The following is a 26426-nucleotide window of genomic DNA, read 5'->3' as shown; positions in this document are numbered from 1 at the left end:
GGCGCTTACAGAAGCTTAGGGGTTAGATATAGGCAAGGCCTGTTAAGAGTTGAACAGTCAGGTTTTTAACTCCCCACGAAAGTGATTATGATTTGAGATAGTGCGCAAGTGCAGAGGCAGTTAATTCCAGAAAGCAGGTGCGAGGAAAGAGAAAGTTTTCTACCCCTTCGCCCCCTTCATTTTGGTTGCACAGATTTTGATGGATGTTAAAAGAAATTTGTTGCTGGATCTTAGAGCCCTGCATGGGCAGTACCAGCTGAGTTTCTTCTTCCAGTAACCGGAACCATTGCAGTGAATGTTGTTATGAGTCAGGCAAAGAATCTTGAAACAAGTTCGTTTTCTGACGGGAAGCCAGCGGAGGAGTCTTAAGTTGGGGGCCAAAGGGGATCCCGAGGGGAGATTCAGCACCAGTCTGGCAGCAGTGTTCTGCAGGACTTGGAGCCTAGTGAGGAGGTCTTCATTTATTGAAGACAACAAAGCATTACCGTAGTCCATGCGGCTGATGATCAGGCCTTGGACTAATGGTTTCCTGGCTTCCATCGGGAGCCATTTAAAAACTTTGCGTACGTTTCGTATGATGCCAAAACAGGACCCAATTAGGTGATTGACCTGATCTTTCATAGACCGTTTGTTGTCCATTTGGATGCCTAGAATCCGGACTGATTGTTTTGGCACTGGGCAAGCTCCCAGAGTTTGAGGCCACCAGTCATATGACCAGTGTGCGTGTGCTATGCTAAAAAGGACTATTTCAGTCTTTCCTCCGTTTAGTAGAAGATGGTTTGATTTCATCCATCTGTCGATGAGGGTCATCCAATTTTTAAAGCGTGTTTTCGTGTCAGTAGGATCCGGGCCAGGAGTGATCAGAACCTGAGTGTCGTCGGCATATGACACAACATCAAAGCCGTAGGATCTGATCACCTTGGCCAACGGTGTTGCGTAAAGATTAAAGAGCATTGGTCTTAGAATAGAGCCCTGAGGTACTCCCATCCTTACACGTCTGTTGCTGGAAACGATATCGTCAATCTGAACAGCAGTGACTGTCAGTTAGGTAGCTCCTCAGCCATTTGAGGGATTTCTCTTTGACACCAATCTCCCAGAGTCGATCTAAAATGCTGTGGGAGATGTTGTCAAAGGCAGCTGATAGGTGTAGCAGGACGAGAATAGATGATTGTCCTCTGTCCAATGCTAGCCTGATGTTGTCTCTGATTGTCAAAGATGGTTATTCACTAATTTCTTTGTGTCAGAAAAGCCCCTACAGAAACAGCAAAGTACCATTTTGCTACTGAACAGCATGCACATGGTTAACAAAATAAACTTAATATGGTTGATACTTCTGATTTTTTTTTGCACCTGTTTTGGGTGCCTAGATGATGTCTGTAGATATACAAGATTAACACTTCTATATTACCAAGTGTCTAAAAGCTATGAACAATTAATGACGTGCTATTAGTTTCCATTTCTAGCTCCAGGCCCTTCCATTCATCATGAAATTTGGGCTAATGGTATCTAGTCTGAGGAGCAATTGATTTTTATTCACCCCATTCTGGATATTTGACTGATGGCCATAAGTTGCCAAACAGGGATGCAGGATGTTAAGGAACTTTGAATATCAGATGACTGTCAGAGCATTGAAAGACAGAAACAACACTAAAGATGATATTTCAGAATAGAGAATGTTTTGAATCCAATGTAGCCCTTTACTTTGGTCTCCTGCATCCTCATTCTGCACCCGACACATCTTGTAGGAAAGTGGGTTTCTGTTGCAGTAACCCCACCACTTTTTGCCAGACTGCTGGTGCCTTTTCACTTGATGTGCCCTGGGTCCCTGCCAATCAGATTCCCAGGGCCTGTGTTCTTTCCCCAAAACTAACCCAATTGCCATCTCTGGCCACAGGTCAGCCCCTGGTAAATGGTGCCACAGGTACTCAGGGCACTGTTACCAGGGAAGACCTCTAAGGGCTGCAGCACTTATTGTGCCACCCTTAGAGGCCCTGTACCTTTACACACACACACACACACACTGCCTTTGCAGGCTGCGTGTTTTGGGGCAGAACAAAGAGAAGAGTCGACATGGCACACATCCCTATGTGCCATGCCTACAACCCACTGCCCTGGCATAGATCAGCCACCCCTCTAGCTGGGTGCCCTATGCCAGTGGGGAGGGTACAGGTGCAGGATCCCTGTACACCTACAGTGTCTAAGTCTATTCCTAGACATTGTAAGTGCAGTGCTGCCATTAAGAGTATATGGTGCTGGGAGCATGTCATTACAAACTCCACAGCACCATAATGGCTACATTGAGAACTGAGAAGTTTGGTATCAACCTTCTCAGCACATTAAACCCACACTGATGCCAGTGTGAGATTTCATGAAAAATGCACACAGAGGGCCCCCTGAAAAACGACCAGCCTCTGGTGGGTTCCCTGTCTGGTACACAACAGCCTGCCACCATGAGTCATGTTTCTGGACCCCTAGGGTGGGAGCCTTCGCTCCCTGAGCCCAGAAACGAAGCCTTTCCTGGGCAGAGGTGTTCACACCTCCCCCAGGCCAGGAAGAGCCATCTGTGGCAGGGAAGCTTCAAAGGCCTGACATCCTTTGTAATGCGACCCTCAGCCTCTCCTGCTAACAGGAGCAGGCCCCCTTACTGTTCCCCTCCTACTTTTCGGCAGGAAGACAGGCGGGAAAAACTAGCCAGACCAGAAGGTGTGCCCACCTCTGCCAACTCCACCCCTCAGGTAGGAAAGGCCTAGGTGCCCGCCATCTTGTGGATGGATGGAAAGAGGTACCCCTCTGTCGTTTTTTTACAGAATTTTTTAACGTTTTGCCTAGTTCTTTTAGGAGGAATTTGTCCTCCTGGTGTGTCGAGGTGATGTCTTCAAGGATGATAGATTTTAAACTGTATGGCGCTTGTCATTGCGGGATGTTGTTTATGGACCCACATCTGGTGTGTTTGTGGTGTCTAGCTCAAGCATGACTCCAAGTTGTTTTCGGACTGCCGGGCCAAATCAAATGGGATGTCACAGAACCCCTCCAGAAGCCTTAAGTCTTCTTCCTCCCATTCCAGGTCATCGGGACGTTCGTGGAAGAAACATAAGAAGCACAAGAAGTCGAAGATTGCTTCAACTTTTCCATGTCCGTCTGCTGACGCAAGAAAGAGCATAAAGGTTCGCAGCACGATTTCTGCAGAATCGTTGCCAGGGCCGAATCAGTGCCTCGCACATTTTCCAGGAGCCGGAGCGACCCCCACTCAAAATTATTTTTAGAGGTCGTGCGTTATGTACTTTGGGAGGACTGACCCCTAAGACACAACTTCGGCATTGGAGGGGTGCCCATTGGGTTCTGCAGCTTCAGCTTCTGCTCTGGCAGACCCCCCCCCCCCTTTTTTTTTTTGAGTTTTATATAGCGTGAACTAGACCCGAGACATCGGGTATCAGAGCGCTTTACATGAGCACCAGTTTCGTTACAGAAGAACACATTCTTTTTTTGTTTTTGTTTTTTTTGTTGGGCACGGGGAGATTAAGTGATTTGCCCAGAATCACAGGATGTTGAGCGTTGTTGCCGAGACTCGAACATCTTGGCAGAAGTGCTACAGCCGGGAGCTTCTTTTTCTGACCCTTGCTCCCTTTAAGGAAGCAGATGTCCTACTGGAAACCTGGTCCAAGCACAGCGGCTCCTATGAACAGGACAATTACCCACTGCCACCACCCCGCTCCTGGCTACCCAAACTATCTAACGCAACACCAAACTCCTGTAAGCTTAGTTGTCCAAGCCTCTACGTCCCATGGCACATTCCCTGCCGCACCCCTTAACAGGGGATCCAAGAGGCTGGACAGCTTGGGGCTCTGGGGCTAGATCTGGTCTCTACCAGATAATGCATTACCGAAGGTAACTTGTTTTTAAAAAAAATGTGCACTTAGATGTCCATACAAATTAATTTTTTTTAAATGTCTTTGTAAATTGGTCTTGGCAATCTCACATAGGCTCATATTTTGAGTATCTGAAAGAAACAGGTTAGTGTTAGATTCCTTACCTTAGAATATCCCCAGGCGTCAGACTGGATCCGGAAAGTTTTGCGTAGCAGTACCCCTGCGCGTCGGTAGGCAACGTCTGCGGCTTCGCGTCCGTCGTCATCGTCGTGGTCGCCGGGATGACGTCTTCTGAGTACTTAGACGCCGCCCTCGCGTGCTGACATCAGTTCTTTTTTCCGCGCCAGCAAGCGCAGATCTGGGAAGAGCAGTACTCCTTAGTCACTTTTTGACTAACTTTTTTTTTTCCGATCTATTTTGGATCTTCTCGAGTCGTTTATCGACTCCGGTGCCGGTAGGAATGCCCGGGTTCAAGCCCTGTGACGACTGTAGCCGACTGATGTCTGTTACCGACCCCCACCGTCGGTGCCTTTATTGCCTCAGGCCGACCATGATGACAAGTCGTGCCCCGACTGCCGGGCCTTGATGTCGAAAGCTAGGCGGGAGTGGTCCCGTAAGCGACTCGAGATCCGGCTGTCGGCCCGCGCCACTCGAGGTCCCGGTCCAGGAGGAGGTCGAGGCACCGGTCGCGGGGCCACAGTCATCGCAGCTCAGCAAGTCGACACCACGTGTCGGGTTCAAAGTCCTCAGGTAAGTCGAGGCACAAGAAGTCGAAGAAGCAACATCGCTCTTCTGACCCCCCACCCTGATGGCGCCCCCCCCCCTGATGCTCGTGCGACGCGGCCGGGGGTTCCGGCGACACCGCCCACGCCACAAGTGCCACGTCCAGCTCCACACCCGCCGGTCCCTGTGCTGAACACGACGCCGGAGGAGATCAGCGCCTTCCTCACGGCCATGAGGTCGCGCTTTCCTCCGTCTGGTCCCGTTGAGGTGCCTTCGGGACCCGCGGACCTGTCTGGGAGCCCAAACGGGCCGGCGGCTTCTGCCCCGGCGCCGCAGGGCTCCTCGGGATCCAGGCTTGGATCCGTGTCGACGCCGGTCGACCTTATGACCCCTCCGCCGGCGTCGTCACCAAGAGTGTCGCCCCCGGCTCAGTCCTCGGGCGGCATCGTCCCCAATCCCCACCCCGATCCGGCGTCGGACCGGCACCGGCGTCGTCTTTGACACCGATAGGTGAGCCCTTCACCGACGATCCGGCTCCATCATTTTTTCCTGACCTTCAGAAGATGGAGGACGAGGGGGATTGGGAGGGGTCTGAGGGACCCTCTGGCACTGCAGTGCCAGTTGAGTCAGGACTGGACGGACGAACTTAGGGAGGCCAGTGGTCTGGACACTTTGCCCGACACTGGTTTTGTCTCCCCTCATACCGTGGCTATGGAGGAGGAGGCTGCGTACAGCGTGGTGTTGACTCAGGCAGCCAAGGCCTTGGCTCTTGAGCTCCCAGTCGCGGCCGTGAGGACTAACCTCCTCACTGAGGTACTCAACCCGCAGGCAAGCTCCTCGGAGCCTCTCCTGCCGTTCAATGAGGCCCTCACTGAAGTTCTGTTGGGCACCTCGTCCAAGCCCTCCACAGGCCTCCCTGTGGATCGGAACGTGGCCCGACGCCACCGCCCGGCTCCAGGCAACCCCAGTTTCCGGTCTGTTCACCCCACCCCTGAGAGTCTAGTGATCCAGGCATCTACATACCAGACAGCATTCCCGACTGCTCCTCCAGACCGGGAATCCAAAAGGTACAACCAGTTCGGTAAGAAGCTGTTCTCCTCACTGAGTTTGGGGTTGTAGTCAGTAAACACCGCCTGCCTTTTGGGCCGATACACTCACTCTTTGTGGAATACGGTTGCGGAAGTGCTGCTGCAGTTCCCGGCGGCGGTCCAGGCAAAGCTAACCCAGGCCCTCGCGGAGGGAAGGGACGCAGCACGATATTCCATTCGGTGTGGACTGGATACCACGGACTCGCTAGACAGGGCGATTGCGACGACTGTGGTATCTGGCCGCCACGCCTGGCTGAGGTCTGCCAACTTTTTGGGCGATGTCCAAGCATCCCTTATGGACATGCCCTTTGATGGCCGTCGCCTTTTTGGCGACAAGGCGGACAGCGCGCTGGAAGGTTTTAAGGACTCCAGGGCTACAGCCAAGTCCTTGGGCCTCGGCCAACGCCAGCAGACTTCCGCCTTTCGTGGCCAAGGAAGGGTAGCCCCCTCACGTCCAGCTAGCCACAGGCCGCAGAATCTATCTCAACGCGGACGTGGTAACTGCCGTGGCGGTGCCGGGGGACACAGGCAAGGTCAGTCCAAACCCGCCCCGCAGAATCTGCCTCCAGCTAAGAGTGCCTATGCCCTATCTTGGATCTAAGGAGCGTCAACTGCTTCCTCTGGAAGGAGAAGTTTAAGATGCTGACTTTGGCTCAGGTCCTAGCTGCCCTGGATCCAGAAGACTGGTGGTAGCGTTGGACTTGCAGGACGCGTATTTCCACATCCCTGTCCTGCCGGCCCACCGGCGATACCTGCGGTTCACGGTAGGCCACGAGCACTTTCAGTTTACCGTGCTCCCCTTACCAGCGCCCCACAGGTGTTCACAAAAGTGATAGCGGTGGTCGCAGCTCATCTGGGCAGATTAGGGGTTTCAGTCTTCACCTATCTCGACGATTGGTTGTTGAAGGCGGGCTCACCCCATACAGTTGTCTCCCACCTCAAGACTACGGCTGACCTCGTGCACTCGCTAGGGTTCTCGATCAACGTGCCGAAGTCGCACCTGTGCCCCTCGCAGAAGCTCCTTTTCATCGGAGCGGTTCTGGACTCAGCGCAGTTTCAGGTTTATCCTACCGAACAGCGGGTTCAGGATATTCAGGCTCTGATTCAGATCTTTCAGCCCTTGTCCCGAGTCTCGGTCAGGTTGACGCTGCGTCTCCTGGGGCTGATGGCCTCCTGCATCCTTCTGGTGCATCACGCCCGGTGGCAGATGCCGGCTCTGCAGTGGGACCTGAAGTTTCAGTGGGCACAGCATCAGGGCAACCTGTCCGACTACGTCCGGATTTCGGAGGGCACCACGAAACAGTTGCAGTGGTGGCTCACGAACCGCGATTGGGTCAGCGGCAGATCTCTCTCCCTTCCCCACCCAGTGCACGTAGTGGTGACAGATGCGTCCCTCTTGGGTTGGGGAGGCCACATGGGAGAGAGAGAGATCAGAGGCCTCTTGTCTCCGGTGGAGTCCGGGCTTCACATCAACCTTCTGGAGCTGCGGGCGATCCGGCTTGCACTGAAAGCATTCGTTCCCTCTGTCCGGGGAAGTGTAGTGCAGGTGTTCACGGACAACACCACCACCATGTGGTACTGCAAAAAACAGGGTGGGGTGGGGTCGTGGACCCTTTGTCAGGAGGCTCTGCGCCTCTGGACATGGCTGGAACACCAGGGCGTCACCCTGGTGGTTCAACACCTGGCAGGCTCCCTGAACGCCAGGGCGGACAAACTCAGCCGCCAGTGCATGATGGATCACGAATGGCGTCTGAACTCGGATGTGGCGCAATGCCTCTTTCGGCAGTGGGGGAGCCTTGGTTAGATCTATTCGCCACCTAAGAGAACACGCAATGTCATCAGTTCTGCGCTTTGGAATTTCCATGCGGCACTCCCTCGGAGACACTTTTCGTCGCGAGTGGAGCTGCGGTCTGTTGTTCGCCTCTCTGTCTATACCACTTCTGCCCAAAGTGCTGAAGATCAGGCGCGACCAGGCCCAAGTCATCCGAGTGGCTCCGGACTGGGCACGAAGATACTGGTATCCCGAGCTACTCAGCATGTCAGTCGATCCTCCGATTCGTCTGCTTCTTCAGGAGGACCTTCTGTCGCAGCAGCAGGGGTCTGTCCTCCACCCGAACCTGTCCAGCCTCCACCTCTATGCGTGGAGATTGAGCGGCGGCAGTTGAGGCCATTTGACTTGCCTCCTAAAGTATGTGATGTGATTCTGGCAGCCAGGCGTCCCTCCACAAAATCGGTATACGCCTGCAGGTGGAACAAATGTGTGGCATGGTGCACAGCAAAGGCTGTGGATCCTCTCTCTTCCCCCCTTTTCTGAAGTTCTCCTCTTCCTTCTTTCTCTTGTCCTGCAGGGCTCTGCTCTGGGCACTCTTAAGGGCTACCTCTCTGTCATTTCTGCCTTCTTGAGGCTTCCTGATCAGCCTTCTCTTTTCAAGTCCCCTATTGTTAATAGGTTCTTGAAGGGCATCACGCACATGTTCCCTCCGGTTCCTTTCGTGATGCCTCAGTGGGACTTGAACCTTGTTCTTACATTTCTGATGTGCACTCCTTTCAAACCACTTCACAATTGCCCTCTTCGTCTTCTTACTCTTAAGACTGCATTCCTGTTTGCCATCACCTCTGCCAGGAGAGTGAGTGAGCTCCAGGCTCTTTCTTCTAAGCCTCCTTTCCTTTCTGTCCATCCGGACAAAGTTGTTTTAAAAACTCGTCCTTCTTTTCTGCCCAAAGAAGTTACAGCCTTTCACATCGGGCAGTCCATCACCTTGCCCGCCTTCTATCCACCTCCGCATCCTTCTAAAGAGGAAGAGAGGCTCCCCCGTCTGGATCCAAAACGTGCGATCTCCTTCTACCTAGATCGCACACGCCAGTTCCGGGTGGACGACCAGCTCTTTGTTGGTTACGTGGGCGCGAAGAAGGGGCAGGCGGTGCACAAACGGACCTTCTCTCGATGGGTCGTGTTGTGCATCAAGGTCTGTTACTCCTTGGCTAGAAAAGAGCCTCCAGTTGGGCTGAGGGCCCTTTCCACTCTGTCCACGGTGGCTACTACTGCCCTGGGTCGGGGAGTTCCCTTGCAGGACATCTGTCAGGCAGCTACGTGGGCCTCGCTGCACACGTTTGCTAGACACTACTGTCTGGACAGCCAAGTCGAGATGGCTTTTTTGGCCGTTCCGTTCTACAGGACTTTCTGGTGTGATCTTGGTCCGCAGACCCACCACCGGTGGTGGTATTGCTGGGGTATCTATTCTAAGGTAAGGAGTCTAACACTAACCAGTTTCTTTCAGATGCACAAGTTACTTACCTTCGGTAACGATGTATCTGTAGGAAACAGTAGTTAGTGTTAGATTCCTTACCGCCCCACACATCCTCCCCGTTCTGCGGACTGATATCTAGGGTTAAGGTATTTCCCTTTGAGGGCCCTAGTGTTATGGCACCAGTGTTAGTCTCTGGCATGGCTCTGCGTTCCTGGCGTGGAAAGCTATGTACAAGAACTGACAGCGCGCGAGGGCGGCGTCTAAGTACTCCGACATCGTCATCCCGGCGACGCCGACATCAGACGCGGAGCCGCAGACGACGCCTACCGACGCGCAGGGGTACTGCTACGCAAAACTTTCCGGATCAAGTCTGACTCCTGGGGATATTCTAAGGTAAGGAATCTAACACGAACAACTGTTTCTTACAGATATATCGTTACCGAAGGTAAGTAACTTGTGCGTTAATACTTTCATTGGAGATTTCCCTGATAGATACCTGGGAGGATTGTAAGTGACTTTACCTTTAATGAAGTGCAATATATACTCTAAATATATATCCCCATTTGTAATAAATTCTTTGCTGCAGAGTAATTTGTCATTTTGTTTGGTTGATTCTTAACGTAAAGCACTTGGAAGCAAAAAACGCTACAAAATTGAAAGGTTTACTTGTCTGCACTTGCCTTAGTTAAAGTTTTCTTAATTCAAATGAAACGTGTGTGAATTAAAAGAAATCTTTAATATTACAGGTATAAACCAGTGAAAGAGGATGAAGAGGGTAACAAGGAGTGTGTTGGTGGTAAAAGAGGAAGGGCGCAAACTGCTCCTACCAAAACTTCCCCAAGAAATGCAAAAAAGCATGATGAGCTGTGGCATGGTAAGACTTTGACTTGCACTAGTTTAGCTAAATGGTATTGACATTTTATAACCTGTAACAAGAGAATTGATTTCTTGATTAATTTGTACCACCTTAGTGATGTAAACTTGCATACAACTGATAGACTTGGGAATTACCTGAAACACTAGCCTAGCTTGCACCTGACACTTAATGCATTTCAGGTACTTTCTCCAGTTCTGTAGAGTGCAAGTCCTCTGTCTGGGGCACATATTATGAGCACTCTAACCCTCTACAACTCTGTTCACCAGACCCCAAAAGCATATCCTCTTATTATTTGTACACCCTCCACCCAGTTGCGGATGGTGACATTTGAAAGTGGTGGCGGTTTAAAGGAATCTGGTTACATATGTATCATACAAATCTTATCTGATATTGGCCCATGACCCATCTAATGTCAAAAAGAGCTCTGTTCCAAAAGAGTACTTTTGGAACTAAATAATTAAAAACAAGTTTGTGGAAAATACAATTCCTCTCTTAGGAGGGATTTAAAAACTCTTCCTGCTTGGGAGATAAAGCGAATTCTTAAGACATGTTTCATTTTGTGTGGCTTGCTCATTCAACATAAGCCATCCACAATTGCAGCAACAGTCACACAAGCAGATACTTGCTGTTTGGTTTGTTGCTCTGGTCACATACCTTAAAAGGGCAACATGCACATCTTTACATTATTCTGTACTTGTTAGTTCCATCTGTGCTGAGATTTCACATTTCCATAGCCTCCTAACTTGGTTATAAAAACATTTTCACATTATTTTTCAATCAATAATGTGTTCTCAATACCGATGTAAAAAGAAAACGAAGCGATGCGCGTGGATTTCATTTAAAGTAGGTGACTACACAGACACCCCCAGGATATTGCGCCATGGACAGCAGAAGTTGAAATTTTACTGCACACAGTTGTGTTTTTTATAGCATTGTAGCAGCACTTTATATCCTGATTTCTAGTCCCCCCCCCCCCCCCCACGTGAAAGACCAGTTAAGCCGCTTAACACTTCTGACCAGCACTTCTTATTTAGAAATGTAGCAAAATGGATTGGAAAGCAGCTTCACAGCCAATGTGTAGAAGAGGCCAGTAAGGAAGAAGTGATGTTAGACAATATAGTAAGTCTCCTCAATGTCAGTGGTTGCAAATGTTGGTCACCAGCACTTACTTTTGAAGACAAGGACTTATTTTTCTCATCAGACATTGACCCAAAGCAAGAGAGGTAAACGCAGAAAAGTGAGACAGAGGGAGGCAACAAGATAGTTAAAACTTGACAATTGGAGAACACAGGTATATTAAAAAAACCTGCAAGATAAAGAGAAAAGAAGTGTAGGTCGTGGAAGTCAGAGCATGAGGTAGCATTACCATTAAGCTGCCTTTGCCATTCGAAAAACACCAATAATCCTAGGAAAAATCTGCACTTAGCGCTTGTTTTTCAACAAATCATTAGGAAGTCCTGACTGTTTCGGAAGAGTGTAATTGTGTGTTAATTTGTGCAACCAGTTTCTCCCTCCCCCTGCATTCCTTGCATCGGTGCTCTGGATCCCACTAAAGCGTATGAGTTTACGATAAAAACACAACCATCAGTTCATTTATTTTACATTCTTTTCTTCTGCTCGCAGTATACCTACCATGTGCAAGCTTTGAAAGGTACTTGGAAATGCAAACAGGCAGCAAGGTAATTTTCAAAACATCCATTGATTAGGCATAGGTTTCTTTTAATACTGTTAAAGTATGCACATTTTCATCACACACTTATATTTAGTTTATAATTAGCTTAGTGTCTCAATTAAAGGCTCACAAAAACCTACTGTACCAACCCCTCCAACAATTCCGCTCCCTTTTTTCCTGATAACAGAAATTGAGACATGCTATCCCAAATACACACTCCTTTAGACATATTGAGGCAAGTTTGACTAAAATCTTTTGTATAGGAGTTATGCATTTATAAATGACGTGTGTGCGTATCAGCGGAGTTATTTATGTACTAAAGCCTAAGTTTTTTCAGTGTGCCCTACCCAGTTGGTCAACAAGACATGCTGCACAGATTAAACAAGCATTTGCAATGCAATAGGTCTCGCATTAGGAAAGTTTGAGCTATTGGCATTGTAAATGACAATTTTTTAATTTATGTGTTGGTTTTGAGAATAGCGAAATTAATAGCTTTGTCATTTACAATTTTTATTTATTTATTTTTATTTTAAAAGTTTTATATAGCGCTAGCTTGACCCGTAGGTATCAGAGCGCTTTACATACATACAGTAAACAAGTAAACATTATGTAAAAAGGAACCACCCTATTAAAAGAAAATTAATATATACACTGTCTTCCAGTATGTCTTTCCTGTTGCTGAGATAATGCTATGCTAATACTCAGGTGATGCTGAGTTAAACTGACATGGTGCTGAGTGATGCGCTAATGCTGAAGTTGTGCTGAGGTAGTGCAACGCTGATGCTGTGATGGGGCTGCGCTGGTACTGAGTTGGTGCTTTGCTGGTGGTGCACTGATGCAGAGGTGGTGCTGTGCTGATACAGAGGTGGTGCTGTGGTGGTGAGTGATGCTGAGGAGATTCTGCGCTGGTGCTGAGTGATGCTGTGCTGGTGCTACGGTGATGCAGAGGTGGCAGTGCTGCACTAATGCCAAGGTAGTGCTGTGCTGGTGCTCAGATCATGCAGAGTTAAATTGAAGTAGTGCTTAGGTGGTGGTGTGCTTGTGCGGAGGTGGTGCTCATGTGGTGCGGAGTGATACTGAGGTGTTGTTCAATGATGCTGAGGTGGTGCAGAGTGATGCTGAGGTGGTGGTGTTGAGTGATGCTAAGGAGATGCTGGTGCTGAGTGATGCTGTGCTGGTGCCGCACTAATGTTGAGGTTGTGTTGGTGCTGAGGTGGTGTTGTGCTAGTGCTGAGGTAGTGCTGCGCTGGTGCTAAGATGGTGCTGCGCTGGGGCTGAATAATGTTGAGGTGGTGTTGTGCTGATGGTTGTAGTAGTGCTCAGCTGCTGCTGAGTGATGTTTAGGTGGTGCTGCTGAAGTGGTCCTGAGTGACCGTGACTGGTGTTGAAGTGGTGCTGCGCAGATGCAGAAACGGTGCTGAGGTATTGCTGCACTGATGCATTGGTGTTGCGGTGGTGCTCAGGTGGTGCTGTCCTGGTGCTGAGTGATACTGAGGTGGTACTGTGCTGGGGTGGCGCTGCGCTGGGCCTGAGTGATGCTGAAGTGATGATGCTGTTGTGGTCGTGCCCAGGTGCTGGTGAGTGAAGCTCAGGTGGTGTTGCTGCAGTGGTGATGAGTGACGCTAACTGGTGCTGAAGTGATGCTGTGCAGATGCTGGGGAGGTGCTGCGATAGGTGTTGTACTGATGCGAAGGTGGTGCTGTGCTGTGTTGATGCTGTGGTGTTAAAATGGTGCCGTGATCAGTGATGCTGAGGTGGTGCGGAGTCAAGCTGAGATGGTGGTGCTGGTCTGGTCTATGACATTTATTTTCTGAAATTCCGTCTGCTTACAGTGTCTTAAACCCTCTGCAGAGGATAAAGTGCCACACGTTGGCAGTCAAAACAATTACATAAACATACATATAAACCAGTCAGGCAATATTTCTTCTAATGGAGGGTGCAAAAAAATGAAATTTCGTGCAGTTTACTCCCGTGATTTGTAGCCGGTTTTCTAGCAGGAAATCCTGGGAGCAAATATTTAAGATGTGATTTGCACCCTAAATTGTGAGTGGCAGTAGCGTAGCCAACGTGTCATGGGCCTAGTGCAAGCAATGGGCCACCCTGGTTGCTGTTTCAATTATAAAATACAGCAATAATCAAGGCTCAACGGGCCCCTCGGGTCTCTAGGTACCGGTGCCACTGCACCTGCTGTACGAATGGAAGTCACGCCGCTGAGAGGGAAGAGGGGAGGGGTTTGGGAGTTTGCATCTGAAACAGAATTAGCATCACAGTTGTAACTAAAAACTTGGACCCGAGAAATGTACAGCTGAAACATAACAGTGCGGGAGTGCGAGGGAATGGAGATTGTGGAAAGGAAAAGTGGAAGCAAGAGAGCAGGGAGGGAAAAAAGGTGAAAAGAAATAGACTTAGGCATTGTGAAAAGAAGGAAGAAATGTGAACAAGCCTAAGCCAGCAGCACATGTAGTTATAGGTGCAGCAGTAATGAGAACCAATTAGCGCCCGCGCTGCCCTTGAGCACATTTGAAGGCACAAAAATGAGAAACTCGGAAGCCAAGCCATTGCCTCGTAACATTGTCCTCTTTCTATTGGTGATGACGGTTGGGTAACTGACGCAGGCACTGAAACTTCTACTATTGGAGGGGGGAGGAGGGTCGGGAGGTGCCACGTTAGCCTCATCTCTTCAGCAACCTTTTATGCACCCCTTGTCATTACATATACCTGCAGAGCCTGCCACATAACCCAGTTTCCCTTGCACACAGGCCCACTTTTATTGTTCCTCGACTTGCTGTTTACCCTGGAGCGTCTTAGACGCCCATTCTCTCTGCTCTGGTGTCTCAGGGAGAGGAGGGGGGTGGCGTTTAAAAGGAACGGAGGTATTGAGGCATATGCGGTGGAGGGAGGGGAGCATGCGAGATTTGCGTGTGGAATCGTGCCTGTGTGAGGTGATGGGATGCTTCCTCTGCGAGGTGGGGGCATAGTGCATTAAAAGTGTACAAGCACGCAAAGAGAAAAAAAAAGACGCGAGTACAGTGAAGGTGCGTGTGGAATCGTGTCTGTGTGACCTGTGAGGCGATGGGATGCTTCCTCTGCGAGGTGGGGGCATAGTGCATTAAAAGTGAACACGCACGCGAAAAGAAAAAATAATGTTATCGACAGTACCTTGTTTTCAGCACCCCGAGCTCTTCCAGCCTCTGAGGGGCGCCGGCTTCAAAGGCCTCCGGCGCCCTCCTCTGACGTGTGCAAAGTGCGCCTCGCGAAGCCCCTTGGGCGTTGTAGGCACAGGGGCTGCTGGCGCAAATGAGCGCTGGCCGTTCCCCTCACTGCGTCGGCACCACAGGAAACAAGGGGGCAACAGAGATGCGTGAAGTTTCTTGTTCGGGTCTGACAGCAATTGGCAACAGCTGGGCCCTCAAAAAAGTTACATAAAATTAATACGGAATGAAAACAAGGGATAGAGATGAAATGGAAGGGCATATAACGGGGAAGTAATGAAGGAGGTATGTGTTTGATGTGGGGTTAGCAGCACAGGGTTGAGAGTAAAAACATATGGAGTTTCATGGAGTGCTTTACAAAAAAAAACGGAAGTCAGGCACTTTTGCCTGAGACGGGGGCGGGGCCTGCAATCCAGCAGGAAGTCCCGCCCGCCGCCACAGCCGCCGCCGCCGAGGAAGAAGTGGAGCGATGAGACACTGAACACGCCGAAAGAGCCCGGTAAGTGGTGGGGATGGGGGTCACGCGCGTGTGTATGTGTCTGGAGTGCGTGTGTGTAACTGTGGGGGAGGGGGGTGTGTGTGAGCGAGTGTCTGCCGTGTGCCTGCGTGTGCATGCACTCGCCTGTGTGTGCGCATGCAGAGGGGTGGGGGCTGCCTATATGTGAAGCGCTCTGATACCTGATTCGGTTCGGGGGTGGGAAATAAAAAAAAATAAAAAAATGCTGTTACTCTGCGCGGGTGAGACGCGCGCTCCCGCGGTGAAATCCGCGAAGGAAACGCTCGTGTCAGATTGGTGTCCACTCTCCCAATAACGGGCAACATTAGGTCTGAAGCAGACTCTCTCAATGCTCACGCATTGAGCGTACGTCTGCTCGACCTAAAAAGAGAAAATATAATGAAGTGCTAACCAGCACGTGTCCACACACTCTTCTCAATTCACTTCTCATAGTTGTGAGGAGGGGGAAGGTCTGTTTCATTTCTCTCCAAACATATCTGGATGTTTATCTACGCCCTTCCTCCGACTGGGCAAGCCATGGCCAATACATGCAGCTAAAGTAGAACTATAAAACCACTTTCATGCCCTGCCACAAGGCTTTGCCTAAGGAACTTAATGGCCTTCAGCATGAGAGGTAATGGCAATGCCTTATTTTATGATAAAACAGAAGCTTTGTAGTATATACAAACACCACCAGTAGAATGAGAGCCTTTTCCATTTTCAAGGAAAGTTAGGTTAAAATATTTAAGCAAATACATAAATCATGAAATACTGAGGGTCTGACTGCAGCAACAATAACACATCAATCGACCAATGGTGGTACTCTTGCTTCAGTCAGGGTGAATTACTTTTATTGAACAAGCAATGCAGGGAAAAGCATTAGCCCAGTTAAAAAGTAAATAAATGTACTGAAACACTCCCTTAGTCGGCAGAGAATATGAGGAGCTCTTCCTCTGTGCAACATTTTTATGAACACTTCTCCAACAAATGAAACTGAAAGCCAGAATCATAAGATTTACTTTTCACATTGATTGTAGTGCAAAGCATCTTTTGCCCTTGAACACCAGCCGGCCCTACCTCCACCTCTTAGGCAATTGTTTGTGACCAATGTCGAATTTGGAAACATTTTTGTTATGCTTTTTCTCTGTTGCATATAATTTACGACTGAATGGGATGATTAATCAAAGAATTATAGAATAGTGACTTAATTGGAGGCCCTCTTCAGAACAATTGAGAACCCTCAATCTAATAGAATACAATTGAGCAAAGTTCAGCATGACATCTCATACATATAACTTAGTTGTATAAACTGAATGCCCCTTTTTTATTTAGCTTATCCTTGTAGATTTACCTGCTCTTCATGATATCATCAAGGTGTGAAAGTGAAACATCAGCTATTAAAAATATTCAAAAGGCTCTCCCCCGCATGCAGTGTGGCCGTACTATGAATATAAATGTATAGCTAATTGGCTCCCAGTAGCATCAGAAAAATGTTGATTGCAGCCGTTAGAGGACTCTGGGACTTATCCCCCTCCTCTGAAGTAAAAAAAAAAAAATTGATATAAGGGGGTAGGGTTGGGATACCCTGACCCCCTAGGAACCACCTTGGGGCCAAAGGGGAAAAACCTGCAAAAATTGCTGCAATCCTGCTACGTCTGTGGGATTTAGAAAATAAATGGGTGCCAGGCCGCATTCATTAAGGTAAGGCCACGGTAAACTGACCCCAGGGGCTGAAATTTGCATATAGGGGGGCGTGAAAGCTGCATGGCCCCCTTCCCCAAACTTTCAGGTGCCCAGGAACCCCATCCCACAGGGCCGATTTCAATAATAAAGGGGGAGGAGAGCCATGTATATCGCTCCCCAAGCCATCACAGGCCCTCGCAGCCGACCCCCAGGGCACAAATATTTAAAAAATGCGGAGGAGGGCCATACAGCCCCTCTCTCTGAGCCAATAATGGCCCCAGGGGACCCCACCCCTCGGGGCCGGCGCACTAGCTATGTCCCGGGGAGCCCACCCCCGGAATATAGCGGTTTCCCTGCCTGCACCGGTGCAGGAGGTGGGGGGGCCATTGGAGGTGGGGGGGAGGTGGGAGGGGGTTGGTTGGCTTTACACATGGTAATGAATTTTTTTTTTTAAACTAGAAAATCACGGAAAAAAAGAAAGATTAAAGTAATGTTATAGTTAGGTGAATATATCAATGACAACAAAGTTTTGAACTAAAAAACTAAAGCAAAGAAATTCACCTGTTAGTATATCACTATAACTTGTGCCCCCGCCATGCACTGCTTGTGACCTCACATATTACATCACCAGTGACATGTTCTATGACGTAATTTCTGACATCACTGATGACCTCATCCAAGCTTCTTTTGAACACAATTAATGGGTATAGCATTAGAAAGTAAGTGCAAAATAGCTATGAATAAAATGAAGTATCCTTACTGCTATTATACAAGCAACCCCCATAGGTAAAGCAAGCTGGTATCTGATAGAGACCACTAGCCGTAGATCCCTTAACGTAGAATTATCCCGAGGCGTGAGACTGGATCGGGATTTTTTATTGCCACAGCATCCATGCGCGCCGGGGTGACGGCATCACGCGACCCCACCCTGGTGTTGTCCGCATGAGAGACATCAGCGAGGTCACAAGTCCCGCCCCAGCGCCTACGTCAGTTTTTTTCCTTTTCCACGTGCAACGCGGACCTGGATTGTGCTCCGGGCCTGTTCAGGCCTTTCCCTTCCACTTATTGCGTGTGTGGGAACAGTGTGCGAATGCCTTCAGGCTTTAAGACTTGTTCGTCTTGTGCACGCCAGATGTCGGCGACGGATCCTCACCGCATCTGCATGTGGTGTTTGGGGGAACACCACAACTCCACTGATTTTGAGATGTGCCAGCAGATGAAATCGAAGTCCCAGTGGGAGCGCCGCATGCAACTTCTCTTAGCTCGCATGTCCAGGTCTGCGTCGGCCCCTGCGGAGGGTTTTAGGAACCATTGCCGCCGTCTTCGACATCGCCCTTCTCCCAGGCCGCAAGAGCGTCGCTCACCTGTCGGTAAGTGTTGCAGCTTGTCCCCGAGGGCTGGTTCCTGGCCTGTCGGGGGTGTGGGCTCTCCGCGGGTGGTGCGGCCCACGTGTCGTCCCCTTATCCGCCGTTTCCCGGTGTTGGAGCGACTAGAGCCCAGATGGAGACATATGCGGTGGCTTTGCAGGCCTCGCTGGCTTCTCCCCCTCCTCCTTCCCCTCCTGGTACGTCAGCGGATCCCTTGCAGTGTGCGGGGCCCTCGGTGGCATCGCCGTTTGCTCCAGCCCCAGCGCCGACTGGTTCAGATCCAGGTTTGGAGGATGTGGTGCCCTTGGGGTGCGGCCCTTCGGGGGTCCCTCCTTCGGACCACGGTGTGAGAAGTTGGCCTGATATGCAGTGCTCACTATTCTAGTGATCACTATGTATCAGTCCAAACAACCCTTATTGATGATTGGTTGTAAGTCAACCTTCTAGACCAGCTATCCTAGTAGCATGGATACGAGCAGTCTAAGGCTAAACTCTAGAGGGCGTGTTAAGCCAGCTGTTTTACCATCACATTACCCCTTGAACACCAAGTGAAAGGACACCACACAAGTTGTTATCAAAAATAAAGTATATTTATTTATAACAGGACTACCCTGGCTCTTTATGAGACAGGGAGCTAAGCACACAACAAAACTCTTAGAGAAATACTGAAAGTTGCACAATTTACACAAATGCCCGAGGGGCACGAAAAACCATATACACAAGAAGTGGAATGCGAAGTTACTAGCAGGTAAGTAATACTTTTCTAGACTGTAGAAACGCTAGGCCTACAATGCTGAACCCTTGGATTAGAAGCAGGAGGCCTAGGGACGCCGTGTGCAGAGTGGGAACTCTCACGCGTAATGCGGGAACAAGTCTATGGATGCTAGCAATCACAAAGTTACTGTTCTCGGGCGAACCCGACTAGGTGGGTCGAAAACAAGAGTGGATCCGAACACTTAGGGTGTTGGACTATGCTGGAGCACCGGAGTACTCAGTTTACCTAGCCCAGGGGCTGCGGCTGCATAGGGTTCAAGTTGCGTCGGAAACCCTCGTTGAAGAACCAGGAGCCTGAAGAAAGAAGTTGCTGGCAGGCGGCCAGTGAAGAAGTTTGTGGTGATCCAAGCCTGGATCAGGGAAGAAGACCACCTGTAAGCAGAGGGGACCAAGTTCTGAATCACTAGCCAGTGATTTAGGTGGGCACCAGGAGGGCACCGGACGAAGTCACCTCGACCAGGTGAGTGGGCGCTGCTGGGCTCTGCAGTCTCTCGGACCAGGAGGCGTTGTCGGCGACCAGGATGGAGGTGCGAGCTGTCCCACGAAGGTATCTGCTGTCGACGTCGCTGGACCCAGGATTGGGGCAACAAGTCTTGGCAAATGCAAGCCCACGCGGTGGACTTAAAATGGAGTCTGGAGTGGACCAGGAGGGTCCAGGGTGCTCCTCTTTTGGAGGGAAGCAAGGGCTAGTCTGGAGCAACCAGACCAGCGGTGGTTGTCGTCGTGAAGCGTCGTAAGAGGGCCGCTAGCCAACGGGCAAGTGACCTGGACAACGCGGTGAGCAGCAAAGAGCAGAAGGGCCCCACGCAGATCTCGTGGATGCAGGGGGGCTGAACTTCGGTGCTGGAGCTGCTCAGGGTCGGGGCTTCTCTTACCCCAAAGCACTCAGTCGAGGGTCACTCGGTGGTCGTGCTGGACAAGCGTCGTGCAGTCTTCAAAGATGGCCGGTCCCTCGAGGTCTCGTCACACCCACGGATCACAGCTGGGCTGATGATGCAGGTTGAGGTCAGAGGTGCCAGGGAAGCCGGTTCTCGTCGTGCTAGGCAGTCTTGATCCGGAGGAGAGACTTACAGCAGACCGCGATGCTTGGTTGGTGCCTGCTGCTGCAGGGTGACTACTCCTTAGTCACAAGGGAGAAATCTTAGGAAGAGTCTTGAGTTCCTCTCGTAGAAAGTCGGTTCAGGATTCAAAGATTGATCTAATTTGGAAGGGGGCCAGTTCCTACCTTTATCCTGCAAAAAGGGGCTGGCACGCGACTAAGTCCTGCCCTATGGGTGGGACTAGGAGGGGGGTGGTTACACCCCTCTCCTTTGGCGGGCTTTCCCCAGATCAGGGGCTGGAGTGCCCCTGGAACTGGTTCAAGCCGGCCTATGCACAGTGAGCACCGGGGTGCCACTTGCAGTCACCTTCCTCTAAAGCCCTGCCTACCTAGGATACACAAAATCCTGTCTGGGACGGTGCTGGCACCGCCCCTGGCAGGAAACCCTTTGTCCTTGCCTCCTGTGCTGGGAGGACTCCCAGCAGCAGGAGGGCAGACTTGTGTCTCGGTGGCAGCATCCATCTTGTGGAGCTGAGGCTGTCTGACTTTAACTGGGGTTACAGGTTACATACATGTTGTGTCCCTCTAGAAGGGTGGAATGCTAACCCCGTCGCCAGAATTGGCGAGGGGTTAGTATTCCAATTCGTATGACACCTTACTCGACATGTTTTGATAAAGCGATACCAGAGTTGGCATTTAACCGCGAGGATTATAATGCACTTAAGAGTATATGGTATGCGTTATCGTGGAACAGCTATTAGGACTTGGTACCGCAAGCTGCAAACGGGCTCAGCTCATGCCAGAGCACCATTTCACCTTATCCCATGCACTCTGCCTTCAGGATTGTTAAGGCCTGCCATAGGAGTGACTGATAGGAATATAGGTGTCCATTGTAGGTTTAGATATAGGTATACTATATCTAAAGCAAAGGGTGATTACACCACCTTGCCCCAGCTGTCGTGCAGCCAGTTGTGTCAGATTTGGATGGCCAGCCAGGGGTGGCATAATACATGCTGCAGCCTCTGGTAGGCCCTGGGTACACCTATGCCCTGGGTACCTAAGGTACACTGTACAGGGACTGATAAGGTGACTCAGTATCCAATTAGATATGTACTTAAGGTACATGGAATCCATTTTAACAGAGAGAGCAGTGGGCCTGGGGTCCTGAATAGCAGGGCCCCAGGTCAACTAAGTCAGAAAACCAGCCAAACACCAGGCAAAAAGTTGGGGGCAACCATAGTCAGGGATCTACCTTCCTACACACGGCGCCTCTGCTTCACCGCAAACTCCCGCAGGAGTCCCTGTGGTGTCAGGGGTGTTGCCGGGACAGGCGGTGGCCTCGGCCGAGGTGAGGTCGCTTAGGTGCCGGCGGCCGCTGGTGGCGCCACAGGGGCTTCCGGAGGGCCCTTCTCGTCCAATCACAGGCAGAGGTTGACGGGGGACCCCTCTTACTACTCTGCGTTGCGTGTACCTCTGGGGCTTCTGGTGGAGATCCCTGGTTCATTGTCCAGGCTTGGGGTACTCTGGCCTCCTTTCGCCTTGTCCTTGCTTCCTCCTGCTTGATGAGGGTTGGGCAGCCTCTTTTTGTTGTCATCAGGCACCCCCTTCTGGGCCGGTATTCTTCAGAGATGATGAGGTTCTCTTCTGCCTGGGGGGACTGGGCTATTCTCCCTGTCCCTGTGCCTCATCCCCTATTGGGGCCCTGTGTTTGTCCAGGCTGGAGAGGTTCTCTCGCAGACCCTCCTCCCCTTTGGGTATGGCTAGGGTATCTATTCTACGTTAAGGAATCTGCGGCTAGTAGTCTCTATCAGATGTACAAGTTACTTAACTTCGTTAACGATGTATCTGGTAGAGACGATTCGAGCCGCAGATTCCTTCACGGCCCGCCCTTCCTCCCGTTCTGCGAGGACCTTTGGCTTGGTCTTCTGCATTCGCCTCCCTGTGGGTGGCTATGTCTTCAGTGAGCGCATTCTGTCGCTCTTTCTGGCAGGATGTTCATCCTGTTTATTTGTTCCTTTCCTCCCCTTTTTTTTGGGCACATTGGAGGGTAGGTTTATAGGTACTTCTGTGCCCTTCTGCGCTAGTTACCTACCTTCTATCTCCCCCTCCCCCGCTCTTTTCATTACTAGGGATTCTGACCCCTCTGCGTTGGAATCTTTTGGCCGGGCCTCTGCCCTTGTTCCTTATGGGGATTGTCGCTCTCTGTGATGGGGTTGTCTTGGAGTCTTGCAGCTCCTTGTTTGTCCCGGACTGGTTCCCATTCATCGTTCTTGGTTGGGGTGGTAGTCCCACTGTATGTTGCCGTGATATTCTTTCATATTTTCCTGTCCCCAGGGGGGGCTATCTCCATACTGACAGGATTGCTGCTCAGGGCTGTGCTCTGTTCTTTATTCTTTTTCCTGCCTTTAGGTACTGCAGTGTCTGGCACTGGCCCTTATGGTGTTGTTCCTCACCATACCCTTTGTCCAATTTTTCTGCTTTCCGCACACTGTTCCTATACTCTCACAGTTTTGTCTGATGGCTCCGCGCTGTAGCGCGGAAAAGTTATCCGAAGAAAACTGATGTAGGCACGCCGGGGCGGGACTTATGTGACCTCGCTGAAATCACGTACACGGACAACGCCAGGGTGGAGTCGCGTGATGTCGGCGCGCAGGGATGCGGTGTCAAAACAAATTCTGGATCCAGTCTCACGCCTGGGGATAGTTGTACGTTAAGGAATCTGCTGCTAGAATCGTCTCTACCAGATACATCGTTACGAAGGTAAGTAACTCATACGTTTTGTGCAACATTGACACTATACCGTACACTTCATGGGTAGCTGAGTAAACGTTGACTATAAACCACAGATGAAAGGGCAACCTATCTTGCACACAGTGTTCAGTCTGTATACAACTGTTCAGGGAAAACCACGTTCCTCCGGATGTTGAAGTTGTGTTACATAACTTATGCCCTACAACGGACGTTCTTTGCCTGTATCAAACCCCTGACAGCCGCTGAACCTACATTGAGGAAAGAAGTGTCTATAAGTAGAAAAGTGGGTACTGTTAACACTTTTCTCTATGAAGAGAATTCAGTCTCTACTACACAGTTCATAGACAGTGAAACCTTCATGAGAATTACACCACAGAGTATTAAAGTGTCTATCTGAAAGAGACACGTTAGTGATAGATTCCTTACCTTAGAATATCCCCAGGCGTCAGACTGGATCCGGAAATTTTTTGCGTAGCAATACCCCTGCGCGTCAGTAGGCGTCGTCCATCGTCGGCGTCGTTAGCGCCGGGATGACGTCGTCGGAGTACTTAGATGCCGCCCATGCGCGCTGACGTCAGTTCTTCTTTTTCTCTCTACCCCTAGTCATTTTTTTACTAAACTTTTTGATCATTTCTCTACTCGAGTCTTCGACTCCAACGGTGCCGGTAGGGATGCCAGAGTTCAAGCCCTGTTCGAAGTGCGACTGACTGATGTCGGGCACGGACCCCCATCGCCGGTGCCTGAAGTGCTTAGGCCTCGACCACGACGACCGCACCTGCTCCGACTGCCGGGCCCTGATGTCGAAGGCTAGGCGGGAGCGGTCCCGCAAGTGGCTCGAGCTCCGGTGATGAAAATCAGAAAAATGGTCAGGCGATTTAGTCGATGTTTCTTAAGTAATTTTGCCCGGCGTTAAACGCCTCTAATACCATACGAAGTTTATCAAATAAAGAGGCAGGCGCTGGAAACAGGAAGACCGGAAACAAGTTTTATTCCGACGGAGCAGAACACATCAGATCGGACACAAGGTATCGTCTCGAGGTGCTCTCTAACAGCCTCTCTGAGGCCTGGCCTTTTATACACTGGTTTACGACATGTGACCGCTCTTTATTACAATCAAGACATTGTGAAGTAATGAAAAAAAAAGACATCCCCGGTACCCCCCAGTTCGGCTCATTCCAACACGTGGTTACAGTAGAGGTCCTCACCCCCCATACAATAGGAGGGGGCTATCACGCAGCTGAGTGTTCCGCCGATTCCTTTGGAATGTGTGCGCCTGATCGAATCTCAGGGGGTGGGGAGGTCATGATCAATAGTAGCTCCTTTGAAGAGGGGTGAGTGCATACAGTAGTGGGCAATAAACTGTATCCTCAGGCTAAGGGATGACCAGCGGTCCGTGCAGACAATCGGGCTCAGAGGAAGGGGTTATCAAAGGAGAGATATTCATGAAAGGAAGGATCGGTGTGGACAATCGAGCGTAGAGGAAGGGTTTATCAAAAGAGGTGTATTCATGGAAGGAAAGGAGGTGTTGGTCAGGCGCGGGGTGTGATTCCCAGAGACAGTCATGCGGAAGGGGGGGGTTCATGACTTGTGCATGTGAGAGCGGGGGCAGCCAGGGTGCATGGGGGATGCTTGCAGGGTCAGGAAAAGCGCTGATGATCGATCGTGAACAGGGAGACCATGGTACCTAAAATGGCTGTCGTGTATGTTCATACGTGAGTCTGAGGAATGGGCAAGATGGCGCAGATGATGTTCAGATCACGAACTAAAATTCCACAGTCCTCCCTTTTAACATGTCTCGCCAGCTTGTCAATTCGGATCTATCCCCATAAGACCACGTATTTCTATCTCATAGAGGGGACTCGTGTGCTCAGTTCTAAAGTCCAAAGTCTTAGGGCACATACAGTTAGAAATGAGTGAACACAAAGGTGGCAAACATTGAATACCTAAGCAACACCCACACAGTACCACGACTGGTATCAGTATAAATATAAACAACCTCCATCCCCAGTCCTTCAAAGTGTCCCAAAACCAGCTTCCAAGCGACCATCCTTCTTGCTCCTGGTGAACCTCTGAGGATAGTCTGTGGAGGTGTTCGATTGCTTTGTAGACTGAAGGCGAGTTATCTGGCACGTAGGTGCAACAGCTGGAGCCGATGATGCGGCATGCTCCTCCACGGTCGGCCAGAACCACGTCTAGAACAAGGCGGTTTTGAAGAGCCACCAGGCGGACTGCCTGAAGCTCAGCCGTGTTGTTAGCGAGGATGCCAGCCGTGATGTTAATGGTTGTTTCTACTGCCTGAGTCAGGTGTCGGATAGCGCGGCTATTTGCCATTGGGCCCCACAGAGGAACAAGTCCCTTCACCGCATCCAGGAACTGTGCTCCGGTGGAGTCGGCTTGTCCAATGTCTCCGGCGCGCTTTTGCCGGTGATGGTAGGCTGGGGCCACATACGTGGGGGGAAGAATGAAGGCGATGTAGCACGTACCCCTCCAACCTTTCGGGAGCCAAGTGTAAGCTTTGATGCCACAAACAAAGTACATATTCGGAGAAGCAACAAAGGAGGGGGGATCAACTGAGACCAATGTTCTGGTGATGTGGCAGGAACTGTGACCCACCAGCTGCGTTCCCTGGCCTTCGAGGCACACGAGACCTGTGACATTGATGACAGACAGGGCCACAGTCAGAGTGGCAGCCGTTCGCTTCCGCAGGTAGGAGAAGGTGGGTCTAGCTGGATTGTGGAGCACTTGCATTTCAACTCGTTCTTTGGCAGGGATGTTCATATGGAAGGCGGAACCTGAGGTCACAGGACAAAAGGGGGCAGACGTCCTTCCTGTTTTGTTCAGCCAGAACCCATAGTAGAAGTGTGACACTGTTTGACCAGAAGCGGCGTTGTCCTTGTGGCTTTCCTGCAAGAGGATCAACCAGGCGAGGCAGGAGCCGTGAACTGAGAAAGGAGAAGGGATGAAGGGGATGGAGTGTCCAGTGGCATGCGGGAGCAACCCGCAGACCCAGCAGTTCGTGGCATTTGCAGCAAGGTTGTGCTGGTGCAATAGTTGCACGAAGGAATTGTTCCAGAACTCCTTACGCCTTTCTCGGAGCTGAGGCGAAAGGGAGATCAGGTGATGCTCTTTCATGGTGGTTGGCTGTGCAGTGGTCGGCAATATCTGATGAGCGGGTGTGCTTTCCTCCAAGATCCAGAAGGAAGTCATGAGGAGGAGGCAAAGGAGGAAGAGAATGAAGAAGGCGATTGTCTTTGATTTGTGCAAATTGTCAGCCTTTGGGTTCCTGTAGTGGGTATTTCCGGTTGCTTCCATCATCTTTTTATCTGGCGCTTCCATCATCTTCTTATCTGGCGCTTCCATCATCTTCAAGGTGCTCGGTAATGGGCAGAACCACAGACTTTGTTTAGCTTCTCTCCGGGTAACCCTTGGTTGTTTTAGGCCACCGTTCTGAGATTTTAACTTAGTCCGTGGTCTACTTAGCCGAAGCTCCCTCCTTTTTGACGCAGGAAATACCCTTCCCGGGATGGCACAGTGGGATCAGAGAATTTTGCAAGTTCAAGTGCCTCGGTATCAGGATAGCAGTTCAGTGATGGCCGGTCTTTGTTCAGGAGCTCTTCTTGAGTGTCGACG

The 26426-nt window shown here is 50.4% G+C and overlaps 1 protein-coding gene across 11 annotated transcripts in view; it reads left to right on the top strand.

The window, feature by feature from the left end:
* TRIP12 (thyroid hormone receptor interactor 12) overlaps positions 1-26426 on the top strand; it is a 1008257-nt gene that overhangs the window by 849112 nt on the left and 132719 nt on the right. For all 11 annotated transcript variants that reach the window (XM_078668151.1, XM_078668159.1, XM_078668158.1 and 8 more), the window contains one exon: positions 9672-9799. In XM_078668151.1, the coding sequence (XP_078524277.1) occupies positions 9672-9799 (128 nt within the window). The remainder of the gene's footprint in view (positions 1-9671; positions 9800-26426) is intronic.

The sequence above is a fragment of the Lissotriton helveticus genome, chromosome 11 (genome assembly GCF_964261635.1).
Source record: "Lissotriton helveticus chromosome 11, aLisHel1.1, whole genome shotgun sequence".
In the NCBI taxonomy this organism is placed as follows: domain Eukaryota; kingdom Metazoa; phylum Chordata; class Amphibia; order Caudata; family Salamandridae; genus Lissotriton; species Lissotriton helveticus.
The sequence above is the reverse complement of the archived record's forward strand: the minus strand, read 5'-3'. Positions and strand labels throughout refer to the sequence as shown.